At 38.8% G+C, this 20,230-nt stretch overlaps 1 protein-coding gene across 1 annotated transcript in view; it reads right to left on the bottom strand.

Moving 5' to 3' along the window:
- The window catches only part of LOC117804685 (protein phosphatase 1H-like), a 49,165-nt gene that overhangs the window by 17,125 nt on the left and 11,810 nt on the right, over positions 1-20,230 (bottom strand). The window contains exons 3-7 of the mRNA XM_034673004.1: positions 14,502-14,873; positions 11,875-11,987; positions 10,731-10,815; positions 8,132-8,250; positions 1,174-1,237 (exon numbers count right to left, since the gene is read on the bottom strand). Of these exons, the coding sequence (XP_034528895.1) occupies positions 1,174-1,237; positions 8,132-8,250; positions 10,731-10,815; positions 11,875-11,987; positions 14,502-14,873 (753 nt within the window). The remainder of the gene's footprint in view (positions 1-1,173; positions 1,238-8,131; positions 8,251-10,730; positions 10,816-11,874; positions 11,988-14,501; positions 14,874-20,230) is intronic.

Raw genomic sequence — 20,230 nt, 5'->3', positions numbered from 1 at the left:
CAGATCTCATGTACGTATTGTTGAATATCTATGCTATTCCTCAATCACATGCACATAGAACACTGCTTACTGCAGGGCTATAGAGACCACATCCCCTACATACACTTTTTATTTGCATGTTGAATGGGACTTTTTTGGATGGATGTCTGCTTATAACAAAACAAATATTTATGCTTGGATATGATACCTTTCCATTAAATTACCCTCAATTCCCAGTTAATTCCCATAAATTCCAATTTGGAATATTTCCAAAATTACCCATCTTAACTTCCCATGGAAATTTACTGGAAACTTTCCACCCCTTTGCAACCCTAGTCAACATGGATGGATTGTATTGACCCTGTTAACTTCTGGTCAGAATTTACATCATCATTATTTGTATCACTATATGTGACACTGCGCAGAGGACTGATACTTTCTAGATCCCCTTTCTTTTCAAATTCTTTCTCAACGTTCTTCCTCTCTTTCATCTCTGCGCGGGAACTCATTTTCATTTTGTCTCCTCTTTGAATCCAGCAGCTAGCCATCACACAACAATTACACAGTGTGGCTGTCAGATGCTATCTTCCTCTTTGATGGACACTTTCCTTACGTCTCTTTTTTTGCATCAGCCTGAACTGATAGAAAATATGAAACAAACTGTCACAACTCAGAATGTGAAGGCTTTTGTGCAATTTATTTGGTGGATTGTTTTTTCACTTTCTGTCTCGTCGTCTCATCTCTCCCCTGCTGTCCCCATGGGGATTAACTCCACTTCTCACAGAGAGAGAGACGACTGTCATCTCCCGAGTGGTGTGTGTCTGTCTGAATGTCCGTGTGTGTGTGTAAGATGTAGCTACTGGAGTGAAACAGATGGACCGTCTTCTTTCTCTTCTGGCTAGGGTGTACACACATACACACACACACACACACACACACACACACACACACACACACACACACACACACACACACACACACACACACACACACACACACACACACACACACACACACACACTAACTATCCCGCACATCAGAGACCAAGTTTTTTCGCCCACTCTCTGGTTGGCTGGCAGGCATTTGGTGTGTGTATGTGTGTGTGTCAGACTGACAATGTGAGGGCGAGTCGTTTCTCCACAGCTCTGAGTTCCAGAGTAGATACACAGGGCTTAAGAGTTGACACACTCTTACCTTTTTCCCTTCCCCGTATATTAAGGGAAACTTGAGATCTTCATCCTCAAGGGTCTTATAGGCCCTGTGCAAAAAACAGAACAGGAGATCAAAAAGTGCAATAATCTTCTCTTTGAGCTTTTCTGAACACACACATTCACATAAATGGGTTGAGTGAAAATGGAAAAGTAGATCTTGTCAAAATAATTTCATTATTAGTGTACAATAAGTTGTATTTGGCAGTATGGCTCTGTTCTGAGAGCTCCCTGCCATCCATGTGCCTACGTGAAATTCCAAAGACTGAGGTGGGGAGAACACACAACCCCTCTCTCTTTCATATGCATACATGAAAAGCCAAGGCAGGGAGAGCATCAGCAAAGAACTCCGGAGTACAGAACAGAGCAGGCATCCATGACTATGCATATGACACTGGTAAATTCAGACACAGCAGAAAATGAGAAGCTGGGTTGCAAAGCTGTTTATAGAATAAGCAGTAAAAGTAGGTAGGCTAAAGGTGCATTTCGACCAAGATTTCCGGGGTCTTTTAGCCCCCAGAACTACTTTCCCCGGAAACTAAAAGGTTCCTGTGCCCCCATTGTTGTCTGTGTTTCAACCGTGGGCTGAAGTCCCGGGTAGATTGTGCAAATCAGGCCAGGGACGTATTTAGAATAAATAAATAAATAATGTTTTGAAATCTTAATAAAAAAATAAACTAGTATACATTCCCAGGAACTCCCTCTGTGTTTAAACAACTGTGTAAACTCAACAAACACCGTTACGTTCAACCGAAAGTCCCAGGACCTTTGAAAAGTAATACCCCCCAAGCAGGGGCTTTTCAGGGGGGAGATTATCTACCCCTGAACTAAATTTAGACCCTGTTTCCTCCGGTAGAAATGTACGTAGTTCAGGGTTAAAGTCCCTAGTTCCAGGGTAAAGTTCCTGCGGTGGAAAAACGCTTTAAGGCAGTTCAGATAGTGCGCCCATTTTGCTATTTGCCAATTGGATTGGTAGATCCAGCTGAGAGGGGTTGGCGTTAAGAGCAGCTGATGTTGTGTGGACCGAGCTTGATTTCGTGGCCTGACTGAAGTAACACTATGCTCAAGTTTTGCTTTACAACAAATCCACAGTCTGCAGTTTCTACAATCTGTACCTCCGTTTCATATTTGTCCATCAGGATGTAAAATAAGTTAGACTGAACAAGACAGTAACTACTGTGTGACTGATACTATGCAGTTGTCAAATCAAACCATTTAATTAAATTTGTCACTGTATTCTGTTGGTTATTCACCACACTAAAGCTTAGAATAAAAACCTTATTTCAAATATTCCAGTACTTATTAGCCTCATTCATTGCTTATACAAACTCCTTGATTGCTCTCTGATTCATCTCTTCAATTATATATTTATCCACTTTTCAAAGCTGCACTATTCAATATGTTTGTACCAGAAATGGATCAAATGATGACACTTGACATGAAAGGCATCACTGATAGCTACTGACTAAAACATATTTCCTTCACTTTTTTCATTACCAGCTGTTACATATAACCTTGAACCTCTTTCAGCGCCCTGTTCGGATTTTACAGCCCTCAATTTTTAAACAAAAGTCTAAAAGCTCAAGCAAATAGGATATATTTCTAAGATTTAATTTACATTTCAGTCAGAAGCACTCTGGTCATTCATCTAACTATTAATTGCATGTTGGGTATACGGTTATTCTTAGCTTATTACCCGGCTTTCTTACTGATCTTCCGGTTGTGTAAGAAGCTTGATTCTGATTGATCAAAGCCCAACATTCACTAATGAGCAACACCGGAGTCAAACTGATCGCATGCATTCATGTCAAAACAATCCACTGAAAAGTGTTCAGACACATTTAACAGGCAGATAAGAATCCATCACCATGGAACGCTAACTGACGTGGAATCACTGGGATAATTTTTTTAAAACTGTAAACATAAATCATTTAAATCAATAAAATAATATTTGAATCAATGTTTTTGACAACGTGTGTGTATTTTAAGTTAGTGGCCGGGTAAAAAGAGGGATAATGTATGGTTAGCAGGTTGTTATGGGGAAAAGAACACCCAACAGGGTGAGACAAGACAGCGACACAAAGCGGAGGAGAAGGGTTCTTTTTCCCAAGCTGAGCAGCGTGCTATGGCTGGTGTAGAGGGGATCATTGATGAGAAGGAAGGAAGTTGTGTTTCAGTGGACCGCCTTGTTGTGAGACTTGGCAGTGAATAATTCAAAACAAAGATTTTATCAGCTGATTATTGCTCAGGCATCTGAATTTTGTGTTCAACATGCACTTAAAGGTAGCTTGACCACTCTCTCCACCGTCTGCTGGAAAAAGCACCTTCCAACAGACTGGCACAAGGACAGATACAATCCTCCCATCCTCAAGCCATATCTCTTTCTGTCAAGTGTCCTGTTTTGGGGGTATATGAATACAAATTGAATTGCGTCGTGTTCTCCCTAAGGCGTGGGCTTAGAAAGGACGCTATGGAAAGCTTTATGACTGATCAAAGTGCCTATCAGTGTGTCTTTTATCAGTTTTACCTCCTATAGTAACGTGAAAACAAAAGCCACTGCCTTCCATCTTAAAGTTTTTGAATCTGTGTGAGTTGAGTAGATTAAGAAGTATTCACATTGCTGGAAATTTTAAAGGTGAAAAGTAAAAGCACAACCAAGAGTTCAGAAGTCCATAAATCGAAGCATTACTTCTCAATAACACTCTTAGAAAGGAGCTTTGATGTCTGACAGAACTGAATCCATGGCTAACACTGATGCCCTTTAACAAGCTACAGTGAAGTTGATGTAATCAGTCAGAAGAATATCAACATCAAACAGCTTCATGTCTGACCACTTTTTGCCCTGTCTGCCAGTTATTGTTTCGCCTCTTCAGGCCCTACTAAACTCTTTGTGCCAAAGTAAGGTAGAGATACAACCTCCTCATCCTGATATCAAACTTAACACTTCTGATAAAGCAAGACACATCACACTATTAAGGGATATTAAGTGCTGCAGAGGGAGCTCTTTTGGACATTTTTTTTTATGTTATTACCTTGCATTTCAGAGTCTAATGTACACTGGGCTTGATTCACAAAAGAATTGTGTGGCTTCTGCGCCTAAATGTGTGCAAATGAGCCACAATGATATTACTAACTCTCAAAGCACACACAAAGGGTTATATTCTTTATTCAAAATGCTGTAAGTTAATTATCAACAAGTAGCTGAATTCATTTTTTGGAGACAAAAACATTTGAAGAAACTGAAACCAAGTGAGAAAATCAAAAGTAGCATATCGAAGCAAAAATACCTTCATTAATGGGCAACTGGGAAGCTGTCAGTGGAATACATTTAAACAAATGTTACTCCAGCTATCTCTTTTAATTTTAAAAACACAACTACTGCAGCTGTTTTGCTACTTTGGCTAACTTCAATGTACCACCAATGTTACCACCTTTGTGAGGCACAAAAGTAGACATAAATTAGTCATAAATTGAGCTCTAAATTTGAACAGAACTATCCAAAATGTTGTTTGTTAACATACCATATCTTGAGGGGAATTAAAATGTTCAAGATTTCTTACACAACACCCAGTCCTTCAGCTATTTTTACACTGCAAAAACTTGAAATCTTACCAAATGAAATTGTCTCATTTTTAGTCTAAATGTCTTATCCCACTTGATTCAAGATACATTTACTTGACAAGTAACATTTGAGCAAGATAGAGGGACTTGTTTTAAGACAATGCATCTTAAATATCTTGTTAAGTCAAACAATCTTGAAATTATCTTGTTTCGAGTTGTAATTTAGAAGAAACAAGGTTTATTTTACATTTCATACATTTTTCAAGCTGAGATCTTATTTGTAGAAGACGGATAATCTTGATTTAAGACAAACTCTTTACTTGATTTAAGTAAATGCATTTTATTGGAGAATCTATCAGAAAACAGCTCCATTGATTAAAGAAAGAAAGAAAGAAAGAAAGAAAAGTTGTTGTTTTTAAGGGTGGGTTACAGTTTTCAGGCACTGTTTCTTCTAAACCAGATCAAAATATACATCCTCAAACTACATGCACACAATGAAACTCCTACTTGTGAGCATAGCTGGCTTATCCTAAAAAACAACATGACTGAATATTAGTATATCCAGCTCACTATGAGAAGACATTTTATCTCAAAATGCTCAAATTAAACTTTGTAATCTTATTTCAAGTACAAGATGGTCTTAAACCTTGAGAAGTGCCGCTATAATACAAGTCAAATTAAGGTGAACATTTCTCAAATGAAGAAGTTGACATTAAATGTATTAGTGCAAAAATCTTTTTTTGAGTGAAAAAATACTAATTGTTAGCATTCCTGGCTTATTCTGAGACACTAAGCTTTAAAATACTGGTAAAATATTGCTTAAAATAAGTTTACCCTTCTAATTTTAAGATCCCAATTTTCTAAATATATATAATATACAGATGTTTTTTGCTTATTTCAAGGTAAACGGACCTTGAAATAACCTTTTTTTCCCTTGTTTTTGGAGGGCCTTTTTTCCATTGTATGCATAATGCTACACCAAACACAACAGTCTTAGCATCAAACAGCAAAAGGACAAAGACAGTAGCTAGCTGCCAGCATTCACATTAGTGAATACTGTAATTAAATTGAAATGAAAGAATCACCAAATGATATGTTTACTTGCTCAATGTCTGCTGCACTTGTAAATAAGCAACTGTGGCTACTTTGCTAAGTACCAAAGTAAGCTAGCGAAGTTTGCTAGCTTAAAACATGATTTTTAGCTTGCTTATGCTGGAAAAAGCAGCTTAACAAATGAATTCTAGGTTTCTAAAATAAGAGTTGTTTTTTTGTCCCAACCAAAGCTTAAGTACACGTGTACTCTAGTATTGAATATTTTAAAACAATGGCCTCTAAATTACGGTGGCCCTGAGAGCTCACAGCACTGCAACTTAAGAAAACACATGCAAAAAGACAAAGCACAAGCATATTAAGAAAACATCTTCATCAACTTGACAACGCATGTGCAGCATTTACAAAAACGCGCTGCAAATAGACCACAACACAACACATTACAAAAACGCGCTGCAAAGACCACAACACAACACATTACAAAAACGCGCTGCAAATAGACCACAACACAACAGAAGTGTTTCCAGAGGACACTTACAAGTGATGCACACTTCCGGATATGCTTGTTGACGCAGGTTTTGAATCGGAGTGCTAGTTCTCTTACCGTCAGTGGTGTTGGAAGTGAGATACAATAAGTAAGTGTTTTTGATTTATTTTAACATTGTGACCGCATGATTTACTCTATTGCAGTGATCACTGTTAAACTATCGTTAGCCTTTTGTTTGTAATTAGCCTGCCAATTCTAATAACCTGATAAAATAAATACACACGGTTAATTCATTGTGAAACCATAGATTTGAAGTGGGGTATTGAGTCAATGTTCCTGATGTCTGTCTGTTATTTACTATAGTTACTCATGACTGTCACCAAGTAACGTTCAAGGACGAAAACGAATTCCAAAGATGCAGTTTGACAGCATGAATAATATTTTATGATGTATTCTGACCCATTCTACAAAGAAAGAATGGACAGCAGAAGACAATGTAACATGGTATCTAAACGTCTTTTTCAGATCAAAATGTATTGTCCTTTCTGTGGCGTCGGATTGGATAACTCGCCAAAATTTTGCCATTCCTGTGGGCGAGATATCGGCTTTATAAACGATGCAGCTTCTACAGTATCTGGGACTGCAGGTGAAGAACATTAGTCATCTCAAATTGTGCCCAAAGCTAATATCGCCAGTCATGTTTCAAAGTCATTTAGTTTGCCATGTCAGCAAAACCCACAGGTAGTATAACTTGCTTGTCCCCTATTAATGGTTCTGATAGTAACTATAACCAGTTAACATGGTGTTTCACACTATAGTGTGAAGTCTATGGTTTCACAATGAATTAACCGTGTGTATTTATTTTATCAGGTTATTAGAATTGGCAGGCTAATTACAAACAAAAGGCTAACGATAGTTTAAAAGTGATCACTGCAATAGAGTAAATCATGCGGTCACAATGTTAAAATAAATCAAAAACACTTACTTATTTTATCTCACTTCCAACACCACTGACGGTAAGAGAACTAGCACTCCGATTCAAAACCCGCGTCAACAAGCATATCCGGAAGTGTGCATCATTTGTAAGTGTCCTCTGGAAACACTTCTGTTGTGTTGTGGTCTATTTGCAGCGCGTTTTTGTAATGTGTTGTGTTGTGGTCTATTTGCAGCGCGTTTTTGTAATGTGTTGTGTTGTGGTCTATTTGCAGCTCGTTTTTGTAATGTGTTGTGTTGTGGTCTTGACAACGCATGCTGCACATGCGTTGTCAAGTTGATGAAGATGTTTTCTTAATATGCTTGTGCTTTGTCTTTTTGCATGTGTTTTCTGAAGTTGCAGTGCTGTGAGCTCTCAGGGCCACCGTACTAAATGACTCTAAAGTACTTCCTTGCTTGGGCGTGAAGAGAAACATAACAGTATGCTCTGCAGTAAAACATCCTGGCTGGCACTGCTGCTCCTGAGGGGCAGTCAAATAGTAAAATATACATCACCCATCGCAATGCACACAGCACTGTACAGTATGTGCCTCTGTGTGCAGTGAGTGAGTGAGGGTGTCTCATTACTGCTTCCTCTGCAGCCACAGACAGACAGACAGACAGCATAGTGCATCGCTAGCCACACATACAGTACCATCCCTGCTGTATCATTATAACATATAGGTTAGACTGTTCCCTCATTAGCTCCCTGCTGGTCTCCTCAGCTGTCACTGTATAAAACAGTGTAAGCAGCAGTAGGTGAGGGAGAGGGAGAGAGGGAGACTATGGCAGTGATTAATCTTAGACATAAATAAGCAGGATGAAGGTGGCTTGTGTAACAGAAAGTGTGATATAAAGACCGAGGAGGACTTACCATCCTTTCATGGTGAAGTCTCTGTAGAGCATTCTCTTGCCCACCTCCTTCCTCTGGACTCTCCGGGGAAATTCCAGGTGCGTGAACTCATTTCCTAACAGGTGAGGCTGCATAAAACCCTGGTGGACACAAAATGATGGTCTTCAAGTCAGACAGGCAGATAAATATGTGGCAGATTTACGGATCAAATTAACGTCAGCTGCCATCACTTTTTTTAATCTTACAATGTGACTTCAGTCTTGAGCATGGCTTGAATTTGGAGGCTGATATCATCAGCATAATAATCTAGTGTTGAAAATTCCAATTATATGCCGTCAGCTATCTATTTTATTTTCAAATTACTGTAAATACAAAGTGAGTACCTCAAATTACATTAGTCAAAGCTGCTGTGATTTGCATTTACAAAACAGTTGTGATGATGATGATGATGATTGATAAGTAAAACAAATGCAAACTCACACACACATATACACCTGTACACACGCATTGGCAGAAGCAACATTTGTACTCGTTAAAAAGAAAGTAGCAAGAACATTTTTTTTTAATTTGTTTTAATTAAGTATCTTATTTCGTTCAAAGCACCCTAAAGATGTATTATTTTGAACTCCACATTAAGGCAACAAGTAGAGCCTGTTCATTTATTTTTATGTTAAATAAAATGCCTTGTGTGTCTTAGTTTGGTTATTACAGAAATGCAGAGGGCAGGAATTTTTCCTCAAACAAATATATTAAAGTGGAAAATGAACTTCAGATTTCTTTTTGGTGAATAAACGATATAATGAAGACAGTGTGATGAGATAAAATTGGTCTAGTGTATTGTCAATGTCAATACATTCCACAGACTGTATTTAGGTCTTCCTCAATATATGGTATTGATACCTGTGCTGGCATTCAATACATGAAAAAATGAATGTTCAGTGCTAAGGTTTCCATTATTTTAAGACCGTAGACAATGAAAAAAGACGGACAGCAACACCACTCCCTGAAAAGTGAAGCCAAAACATTTATAGCTCCCCCTATTGACTGGCTGCAGTCATAAGCCTGCCTCCTCCCTTTTGGGACATGTATCAGGTTCATAGAGTGTATAAAACATGGATGTAGTCTCAGTGATGTCACCAATTGGTTCCTGAAGCAGAGGCGGAACGATGGTGGTCGCCATCTTGGAATAGCTAGCTCAACCTTACTTTCGATCCGATTTCAATCGACCTGGCAAGGGGCAGAGAGGCGGAGCTAAAGAGGGGCATTTGAGCCTCTTCGCTCGGACAAGTCAGCCATGCCCCTAATTATGCAAAACCAATAAATTTGATATCTTAGAAAAACTGTGCAGGAAATGTGCAGGAGTTCATTCCTGGGAGGGGGTTTAACATCATGATTAACAGCCTTGCTGACAAATGCTGCGTTCTTAAGCTGATTGCCAGAGTAGAGGAGGAAACAAATTGAACACAAACACACCATTGAGCTCTCCATAACCCCGAGTGCCTGTTTCAAATCAACACAGGAATCTGTTCTGCTGTGGACAGGACCAACCTGAGGGATCTCTGATGTTTTAATGGTAAGTTAAATGTGTGTTTTGGTTAAATGAAGGGGTGTGACATCATGCAGCTTCTGTGCATTCTGTGGCTCCAAAACATGCTCTACACAGCATGTCAGCACCCATCGTGGTGGTTGGCTTGTCTTTTTTACAATAGGAGGAGATGGAGGGGCGCCTTCAGTATTAATAAACAGGCAACATTCACGACATTTGTTTATGAAATCAAAAGGGATCATGGAGCTGCTGCAATATGAGTCACTGCTCAGTGCCAGCAACTACATAAAGGTCAATCATCACCAGCTATTTTCAGCTGAGAGGCTTGTTGAGCTGTTGCACAGCTCTATAGGATATTGATGGAGTTTAAACAACCTGCTGATTGTGTTGCTTGTTGTGTGAAAACACAGTGGGAAACCATTTCTGTGGCCAACAAACAAAAGTTCAGGTTCAGAGTTTTTCCACCAGTTTTGTGATGTGCAGAGGTCTTAGCTTGAAGTAAGCTAAAGGTGCATTTCAACCAAGAGTTCTGGGGTCTTTTAGCCCCCAGAACTACTTTACCCGGAACTAAAAGGTTCCTGTGCCCCCATTGTTGCCTGCATTTCCACCGCGGGCTGATGTCCAAGGTAGATTGTGCAAATCAGGTGAGTGACGTGTGGAGAAAAAAAAAAAATAATAATATTTTGAAATCTTAATAAATAACTAAACTAGTATGCATTCCGAGGAACTCCCTCTGTGTTTCAACAACTGTGTAAACTCCACAAACACCGTTACGTTCAACCGAAAGTCCCAGGACCTTTGAAAAGTACTACCCCCCAAACAGGGGCTTTTCAGGGGGGAGATTTTCTACCCCTGAACTAAATTTAGACCTTGGTTCCTCCGGTCGAAACGCACGTAGTTCCGGGGTAATGTTCCTGCAATTGAAAAACCCCTTAAAATGGCTTTGTGTGACTAACTTTACTGTGCGTTCATCAGAACTCAGATGACATTGGACTGAAGATGAGGCGCTTTACTACAAGAAAATATAAGAGGAAAAGTTTTCTATGCTGAAATTACTGTACACAATAATCTCACCAGGAACTGTAGTCGCTGCCGTTCTGACTCAGGTGTGAACTCTGTCGACACGGGGATGATCTCATTGTTTCTAATGATGATGGCCCTGCAGACATATTGAAAAAGTTTGACAAGTTATGCACAGGAAACCCTATATACAGCCCAACTGTCTCAATTGATGGCTCAGTTGATGCGTCATGGAGGAAGAGTTTTTTCTTAAAGGTGCAGTGTGTAGAAGAGTTAGGAGAAAATTATAATAATGTTCATAAGTATGTTTGAATTTATGTATAATTACCTGAAAAAATGGCTTTGGTTTTATTATCTAGACTACTGTAACGGTGTCTTTACAGGACTCCCTAAGATGTCCATCAAACGACTGCAGCTCATACAGAATGCTGCTGCTTGAGTCCTAACAAGGACCAACAAAGTAGACCACATCACTCCAGTTCTTAGATCCCTACACTGGCTTCCTGTCTGTCAGAGAATAGACTTTAAAATCCTGCTGATGGTTTATAAAGCACTGAATGGTTTAGGCCCATAATACATTGCTGATCTGCTGCTACTGTATGAACCATCTCGACCTCTGAGGTCATCAGGTACTGGTCTGCTTTCAGTTCCTAGAGTCAGAAGAAAACATGGTGAAGCAGCGTTTAGTCATTATGCACCACATATCTGGAACACACTCCCTGAAAGCTGTAGGTCTGCTCCAACTCACCTCTTTAAAATCAAAGACTAAGACCTTTTTATTTACCACTGCCTTCCTATCTTAGCTTATTTTATTTTTATCTTATGTAATTTTTAATATATTCAAATTTTCCTTTTCTTTTCTGTTTTATTATATTTGTCATTTCAATTGTGCTCTTTTATGTTTGTCTGAATGTTTCCAATGCTTTTGATCTTTTAATGTAAAGCACATTAAGTTGCCCTTGTGTATGAAGTGCCCCATACAGATAAAGTTGCCTTGCCTTGCCTAAATTGGAATGAAAATCATACTTATGCATCACAGGAGCTTTTCGTCCTCAAAGGCCACCGCCGCTTCACTGACAGGAGGAGTGAGTAAGGGGGCGTTTTAATCTAGCATCTGACTGATCAATAGAACTGAATATTCCCATTTCTACACACTGTACCTTTAAACACACACACCAGAGAGGCTTAGCATACACACCTGCTGTCACCTGCATTCCCTACATAAAGTTTTCCCAGCAGGTACACCACGGTGAGAGCTGTGCATCCTCCTGTCACATTATGGACTTGCTTCTCCTTCTCAATCTGGGCGTCCTGAGGAAGCGAGACAGTATTGTCAGTTTATATTTTTTTTTTATGAAGAGTAACTCAAAAAAGACAAGAGAAAAAAAAATCTTTAAAAATTCCCACATCCACCCACATTTGACATGAAAATTAAGAAATGTCAGTAAAGTTAACATCCAGTCTGCATGCATGCAGCCCACACAGGCAGGAGGAATCAAACACAATGAGTGAGCAAGTGGCAGGACTTAGAAAATCTGATCAACTTTTTAAAAAAAAAGCCAGACAATGTGTGGGCAGCGTGGCAGACTGCTGACAAATTGATCGGTTTAACCTGGACCTCTTGTTGACCACATGTCAGCAAACCAGACCTCCTCCTGCATGAATAATTTAGACACTGATGAGTGAGAAGGTCTGTTTCCTGGCTTTGCATGTCAAGGTTCAAGACCCTTTAGCTCATGTGGATGACTAACTTTACAGAATCCAAAATTACAGTTTTACTATAAATGTTTCAGTACTTCACTTCTCCTTTCACGATTTCTGTTCTAGTTTTAATCGACAGCAACACAACTTTCTCTGAATTCCAGTCATGGACGCTTTGTGTAGTGAAGTTTAATGCTTCTATGCTAATTTGTTTCTAATTAAAAAATGATATTATCCTTCAATTAATGGCCAATAAAGCATAACAATTGCTTCTTATCCTCTTTTGAAAGGATGGCAGGGGTTGATCTGACGAGGGCTTATAGTGACCCTTTCAATCTGAGTATCACAAAATCCCATGTAGACTGTTTCCCATCGCCATCTAGTGGTAATACTGGATAGACTTTGGCTCTGAAAGCATTTAAAAACACATTAAAACATGAACATTTCTCCCTTTTGGATGACAGACATACAGTAGATTTTGTTTAAATTCAAGGGGACATGATCTTTTAAATCAGCACTCAGAAGCCAGAGGTCTAAATAAACTTGAGTGAATCTCTGTGAAGTGTGTGTTCACAGACGGGGGGGATACTGTATGTGTGCCTGTTTGTCCTCAGGTCAGAAAATCAGGGTAAGCACAGCACAGCAAACAAAAAGGAATTCAGCTGTTTATACTTATCTGTGTAAATCTGCACATATGTGCAACTAATGGCTCTTTCAGTAACCAAATCAACACATCCGCTTGTAAATCCATGTAAATGTTTCATCTCTCATATTCACACAACTGATGCTGCAAAACATACAGTTCACATGTTATCTTGTTATGCTCCTTTTTCCTTCTATTAAGGAAAACAGGGTAATACGTATTTCTAATGGAAATGAAAAATATCTCTTACAGTCTGAGGATTAATAAGCCTCAAATTTATAGAGTGTGCTATAATGCAGTGGTTCCCATAATGTATCTCACCAGGTAAACACATTTTTGCTTATATATTTATTCTCAGTTAACAGTCTGGGATCTTATGTCTTATCAATATAAAAGCTAACCCGTAGCTTCTTCCTCAAGTCATTTATATCCCTAATCTTTAGCCAAATCTTCCCAGAAGTCCTTCACTGAAGGCAGTTGTAGCAATTTGTGCAGTGCTACAACTGTAGTTCAATTTTTAGACTATGATATGATGACTCACTTTATTAACCCTCCTGTTATGTTGTGGGTCAAATTGATCCTTTTTAAAGTGTATTTTAGGCAATATATGCCTTTCAAACCAGCTAAATGCAGAATAAAAATCTGGGCAGCATGTGACAGAAGAGGAGTCGTGTTAATTTATCAACATCACTTCATAAAATATTCAAAATTCAAAATAAAATCAACACAAATCTATGTCATGTAAAACTATTGTATTTATTTTTAGGGCTTTTCAATGTGCATTATAAAAAGTTTTAACATTATTTTTAATATAAAACGAGTGAGTTATCCTCATTGAACGAATGATCTGTGAGAATTAAAGAACACCAATGGACTAAATATTGATTTAAATGGTTGGTAATGGAGTTAAAAATTAGATTTAAAAAATGTGTATTGGGATTTTTTGGGGTTCTGACACTTTTGGATAATTGAAAATACCCTGGGTCAAATTGACCCAGGAACATTATTGCTGGTCCAGAGAAACAAACATAACAGGAGGGTTAATCAATAACATGTTTGGTCTGTAAAATGTTAAAAAGCTGATTTCCAGAGCCCAAGGTGACAAATACCTTGTTTTACCTCCCCTGCAGCTATAACCAAACAAGCTACAATTATCTATCATGATCGCTTTATGGCCCGTTATAAATTCACCCCTATATATAGAATTTAGAAAGAACAGTAAACTATGAAAATCTGTGAAATTCAAATGTGACGAATCTAAATGGAAAATCTAAAACAGTAACATATTAGTGTGTAAAGACTGAAGCAGATAAACCGACTTGTTAATGTAGGGAAAGCACAGACGCTTATCACACTAAAAATGCTACTATTACATCAGCGGAACAAAAAGAACATTTTTCTGTCCTCAGTTATTTTTTCTATCTAAGATATTCATCTTGTGCATTGAAATTTGCCGTCATGTCCTTGAACGTGTCTCTCACCATCTCTTTGAAGGCGTTCTCAATGGCTCCTATCACCAGGCTCTCGTGCTGAACCTTCTTCTCAGTGAAGAATCGTGGAGGGGGTGGGGTGCTGCTCGGGGGACCGGGTGGACCCGAGGCCCCGCGCAGCGAAGCAGCACGTGTCAGGCCCCGGTGAGGGCCTGGGGGGTTTCCCTGGAGGTAAGGGTTGTTGTCGGGCTCCTCGCCCAGGATAGTCGGGGGCAGGGAGTTAAAGTTCCGCAGGATCTCGATGACGGCCTGCAGCTGGCAGGCGATGTGGTGCTGCAGCAGGCGGGCGGCGACGACTGCAGCGCCTGAGCCAGCGTGGCCATCGAACAAGGCCCAGTAGTTGAACACGAGCCCTTCATTGTCCTGCAGACAAAATATCAACATACAGAAAGGGAAGTGGTTTCATTTCAGATACAGAACTCTGCAGCATGCACTGACTTAGCAAATAACTTCCTCCTAACTTAGAACTTAAACCTTAATCTGTAGTGATATTAGCCACAGTTTCAAAGTCGTGTCTTTTGCCTCATTATTCTTAAAGGTGCGTTAAAGCTCTGAGAAGAAGGAGAGCTCAATGAGGACAGAGGTTGGCTTAAACATGAATATTCTTGCAGAAGTCTCATTCAACTTGTCTAACTTTACCTCCGATTGAAATGTTAAGTCTGATGTTATCTACTAAAAAAGCTGGCTTATGTATCAACTTGACTGTGAACTGAAATGTTCAGGTTAATCCTTCCACATATAGACTGACACAAATCAGTTACCTTAGAGCTACTCACTATGGAATCACAGGGACTATTTTTATGTACAAAATTCATTCTTAATTTAAAAAAAGCATCTTTAATTCTGTATTTGTAGTCAACTCATGAACTGGCCGGCCTGCTCACCTGATCTAAACCCGACTGAGAACTTGTGGTCAATAATAAAGGAGATAATTTACAGTAATCTTGAAATACAGCTTCTAAATAAGAGCCTCTTTGGAAAGCCATACAAGGTACAGCTCACAGTGTAAGCAGAGAAGTCATAAGAAACCTCACTACATCTGTTTACCAGTGACCTCTGACCCTCACTGAAAGAAAAGGAGGTTATATTGGACATTAGATCAACACTTTGAAACACAATGTTTCAAAGACATTAACAGTTTTATTTTGTACACAAATGTAAAGAAAAAAGTTGTTTTGTTGAAGTTTGAATACAGTTGTAGTAAATATTATTATTTTCAATCAATGGAACATTAAAAAAGGTGCCTAGTTTTTAATTTTCACAAGTAATATGCTCTTATCACCAACTTGCATAATAATTTTCCACACTCATTTCTGCAGATTCTGCATTTATTTAAAAATACAGCCGTAAAGCATCATTTTAACCACACAGTTGAAGAAATATATTCACTATCTGACTTCCTAACAAATTTGAAAACAACTGTTAACATAGTTTTTAAGATATTCAAAAAAGATGCAACTTGCATAATAATTTGGAACACAGAGTAATTATGCAAATTAGAATATAGTAAAGATATAATGATCCATCAGTCTGGATCTTTGTGTCAGTCAGATTCTCAGTTATCTAATATCACTGGAGCAAAGTTGATCCATAGCATCCTTTTTACATATTCCATCATGGTACAAAATAAAGTTATAGGTTATTTAACACACTATCTTTGTGTGTGACTGTTCAAATGGGCCTGTGAAAAAGTATCTTTCAATATCTGTCCCTGAAACTGAATCATTTAAAAATCCTACTGTGACAGAATTTCTCTTAAACACGGCCTGAACCAACACAAGAGAGAAAGTGCAGCTTTACCTCTCTGTTAAAAAAGAACCTCAGCAGTCCTAAGATGTAACATCAAAGCAGAGTGTTGATAGAAACTACAGCTTAGATGGTCACCTTCTCCAACCAGCTAGTGCCCAGTCAATCAAATGACTCAATAAAAAAAATAAAAAATACTATAACAACTAAAAAAAACAAATCCAGCTCATTGTTCTACACTTGTAGTAAAATATGGTAATGTTTGTTTAATGACTGTACTTTTCAAGTTAAATGACTAATGCTACTATAGTTGAATTCGTAGTACGTGTGAGTCATCTCAGGGAGGACTGACCCCGGAGAAAACATCACTGACTCATCTCATGTAATGCTGCATGGAAACACGGGAGGTCAAACCTTCTCTCCTCATTTATCTCTGTGAGCAGGAGAGCATAGCGCCCACGCCTTTCACAAGTCACTGCGACCACCACCGTCACTGCTGGTTACGACCTGACATAAACTGACACCTTTCTTTAGTTGTAATTTCAGCTACTGCGTGATATATTTACTGTTTGCCTTGTGTTGATATACTCCGGCCAATTAAAAATGTTGTCAAGACTCAGAGAAATGCAGAATAACTTCTATTCTCAGAACACTGAGACTTAGCACATTACTCCCCGACAGGCTGATCCAAAGCTTCCCACAGAGATCAGAATGTGTAACCCTGGAAGAGAACACTTTTGGAAACATATCCTGGGAAGTGTGTGAATAACCTCCCTAGTGACACGGCTGGGTTTGGTTCAGTTATTATCTGTCCTCTTAACAGAGCAGTTCTCACAGTTATGTTGCTGACAGCCAATTTGTGAAGGCGTCACTGGATTAAAGGTGACATATCACCCTTTTTTCATCAATATATATTGGTCTAAGAGGTCCCCAAAACATGTCTTTAAAGTTTATGCTCAAAAAAACACTTTGAAATCAGATTTTGGCATGCCTGAAAAGCCCTCTTCTTCAGTCCTCCTCAGAACACTCTGTTTTCTCTCTGACCACGCCCCCTCAGGAAGTGGATGTGCCTCGGCTCTCCAGCACGTTGATCTAATGTTTACATGTTGGCTGAATATACACGGCTGCTCAGAGATCACGTTACTTCAACCCTCTGAATCTGATCCAGAATCTGATCCTGACGGAGAGGCGCCTGTAGCAGGACCTTTCTGAAGGATTGGTCACAGATTCTGTGTTTCTTGTTGTTTTATTTGTCAGTATGTCGACGTGTATCTTGGTACACAGCTACAGCTACAGCTATGAACATGTAGCTATGTAGCTATGCTAACTAGCGCTAGCACTTATCCATGATAAATAAAAATCATCACTAGATCTTCAAATCTGCAGACGTGGGGAGTAAAACCGACCTTTGTGTTTATTAAGACAGCCTACAACTAGCATGCCTCCCTCCTAAGCTCCTTGTTAGCACACATTTGTGCAGGTAATGAAAAACGGGGGAGGGATTCAGTATTATTTTATATAGTCTATGGGCTGAACAAGCTCCGAGCTCTGACTCCGTGACAGACCGGATATTGTTGTTACGTAACAAAAACACGAAAGTCTGAAACGGCTCGTTTCACACACATTTACAGAAAGGTGTAGAAATCAAAACAGGGGCAGAATGGATTTTTTTCATTCTCGGGGGGTTTGTAGACATGCCAGGGAAACATATTTCAGGTAGAGAACCATTAAAAAGTCCATTTTGCATGATATGTCACCTTTAAGATCAGCATCAGGGACTCGAATTACCACATTACAGATGTATGCCTCCTTCAATTAGTCAAGTTAGCAGTTTACTACCATCAGAATCCCTGTTTTCTCTCTCACTTCATCTCTGCATACATGTGTTTGTCAGTGGACCCATCTGGAATCAGCCAAAGATAAAGAACAGGTACAGAAAAGCATGTGGGGTCAGCCACAAACATTTATAGAAAATACTTAAAGATACTCCCTCCAAGGGTTCCTGAGTGATCAGGTTCACATAATAATATCCAGAAAACTGATTTTCCAGGACATATTCATGTCTGCAAAAGTGAACTCTGACTTTATTATTTTGTCCTTTTAGACATTTAGATGAAATCATGACATAGTAAGCATATTCCTTTTTTAGTTATGGCCAATTAGGTTTCCTGGTAGGCCACAGTAACCTTCACCTTACAGAGGGGGTATTATGCTGATAGTCAGGCTTTATATTTTGATAGCTTAGTTAGAAGCTTTGCATGATTTAGAGCTCAGAAAATTCTTGACTTATCTCAGATTGATGTCTTTGAAAACTCTCTTTTTAGCCTAATGTGGCACTTTTAAGCACTCCGGATCCTAGCACTTCAGAACCCCCCTCCACTGTTGCCAGTAGGGGTGGGAATTGAAAACCGGATTCAACTTAGAACTAGTTCCAATAAATTGATTCCATCGGAATTGTACATCTCAAATATTATCGATTCATCTTAACGATTCATTTCCCAGCACGACGTCACCTCGCGGTACGTTGCATTACGTCACACACTCTCATCGCAGAACTCCTTCAACCATGAGGAAATTCAAAGTATTTTCCTCCAGGCTCCAGGGACCAGGCCCGGACTCACACAGCTGAAAATGAGGCACAGAGAGTGGGTAAAATACCTCTGCGATGACCCCCGGAGGAAAAGCGTTTTTCCTCTCCAAATAGTCTTTTCCTCCAGGTCCGGACTCACGCGGCCGAGAATGAGGTCAACCTATTGTTCAGTATGTTCAAGTTGAATATGTTTTCAGTCTTGTGCAGACATAATTTTGGAAAAAATAAAATGGTTCCTTTTGTTGCGGAAGACTGTGTAGAACTACTTTTTTTCCTCTCAAAAAAACCTCAGGAACCATTAGGAGAATTGATAAGGAATTGGATTGATAAGCAGAATCGACAATGGCATTGACATTGATAAAATGTCACCTCTAGTTGCCATGCTACAAAGTCTTCATCATTGAGTTAACCAGTGTTTCTCTATCTAAAAGGAAAAATTATGAAATATGGCCACGTGTTTTGTACTCCAAATCTGACTCAGAGTTTTGCAAGGGATAAAAGTATAAACTTTATTACACCCTTTAGAGGAGATTCACAAATTGGTGATGTCATGATTTAATTTAGTTAAAAAATGTAGTTTAGTAAAACATTCCAGTGTCAGTGTGGAGAACAAAAGCAGACAATCTATCGTAACGACAGCCAGCCCTCCATCACTGGTTATCTGAGGATGACTAACATATCTCTATAAACAGATATATGCATGCAACCATGTGGTCTATATCACACATTTCAAATTAGGCCAACAAGGCTGCTTGACACTGTACAACAAAAGCAAATCAGCATTGTGATTTTGTGACTTCCTGGAATGCATCGGATATAATCCATCCAAGTTTCATTTAAGAAAATCAGCATTCTAAAGACGTTTTCTTCCCTTACTAAGGATGGATCTGTCAAAGCTTTACTTTTTACAAATCAACATCATGACATTGTAAAAAGTAAATAACAATAAGTGGAGTTTCTTTCATGCGTCTATGAGAGAAGCTTCTGTGTAGCACTGGAGAAATGCTCCTCCAAAAACAAGAAAAACAAATTATTTCAAGGTACTTTTACCTTGAAATAAGCAAAAAATCTGCCAGTAGAACAAGTGTAAATTTGCTTGGTAAGATTTTTTTAAATAAGATGCTAACAATTAGTATTTTTTCACTCCAAAAAAGATTTTTGCACTAATATATTTCATGTCAACTTCTTCATTTGAGATTTATTCACCTTAATTTGAGTTGTACTATAATTCATAAGGTTTAAGACCATCTTGTACTTGAAATAAGATTACAAAGTTTAATTTGGGTATTTTGAGACATAATGTCTTCTCATAGTGAGCTGGATATACTAATATTCAGTCATGTTGTTTTTTTAGGATAAGCCAGCTATGCTCAAAAGTAGGTGT

This window comes from Notolabrus celidotus, chromosome 21, assembly GCF_009762535.1.
Source record: "Notolabrus celidotus isolate fNotCel1 chromosome 21, fNotCel1.pri, whole genome shotgun sequence".
In the NCBI taxonomy this organism is placed as follows: domain Eukaryota; kingdom Metazoa; phylum Chordata; class Actinopteri; order Labriformes; family Labridae; genus Notolabrus; species Notolabrus celidotus.
Note: the sequence above shows the minus strand (reverse complement) of the source record. Positions and strands in the feature narration are given on the sequence as shown.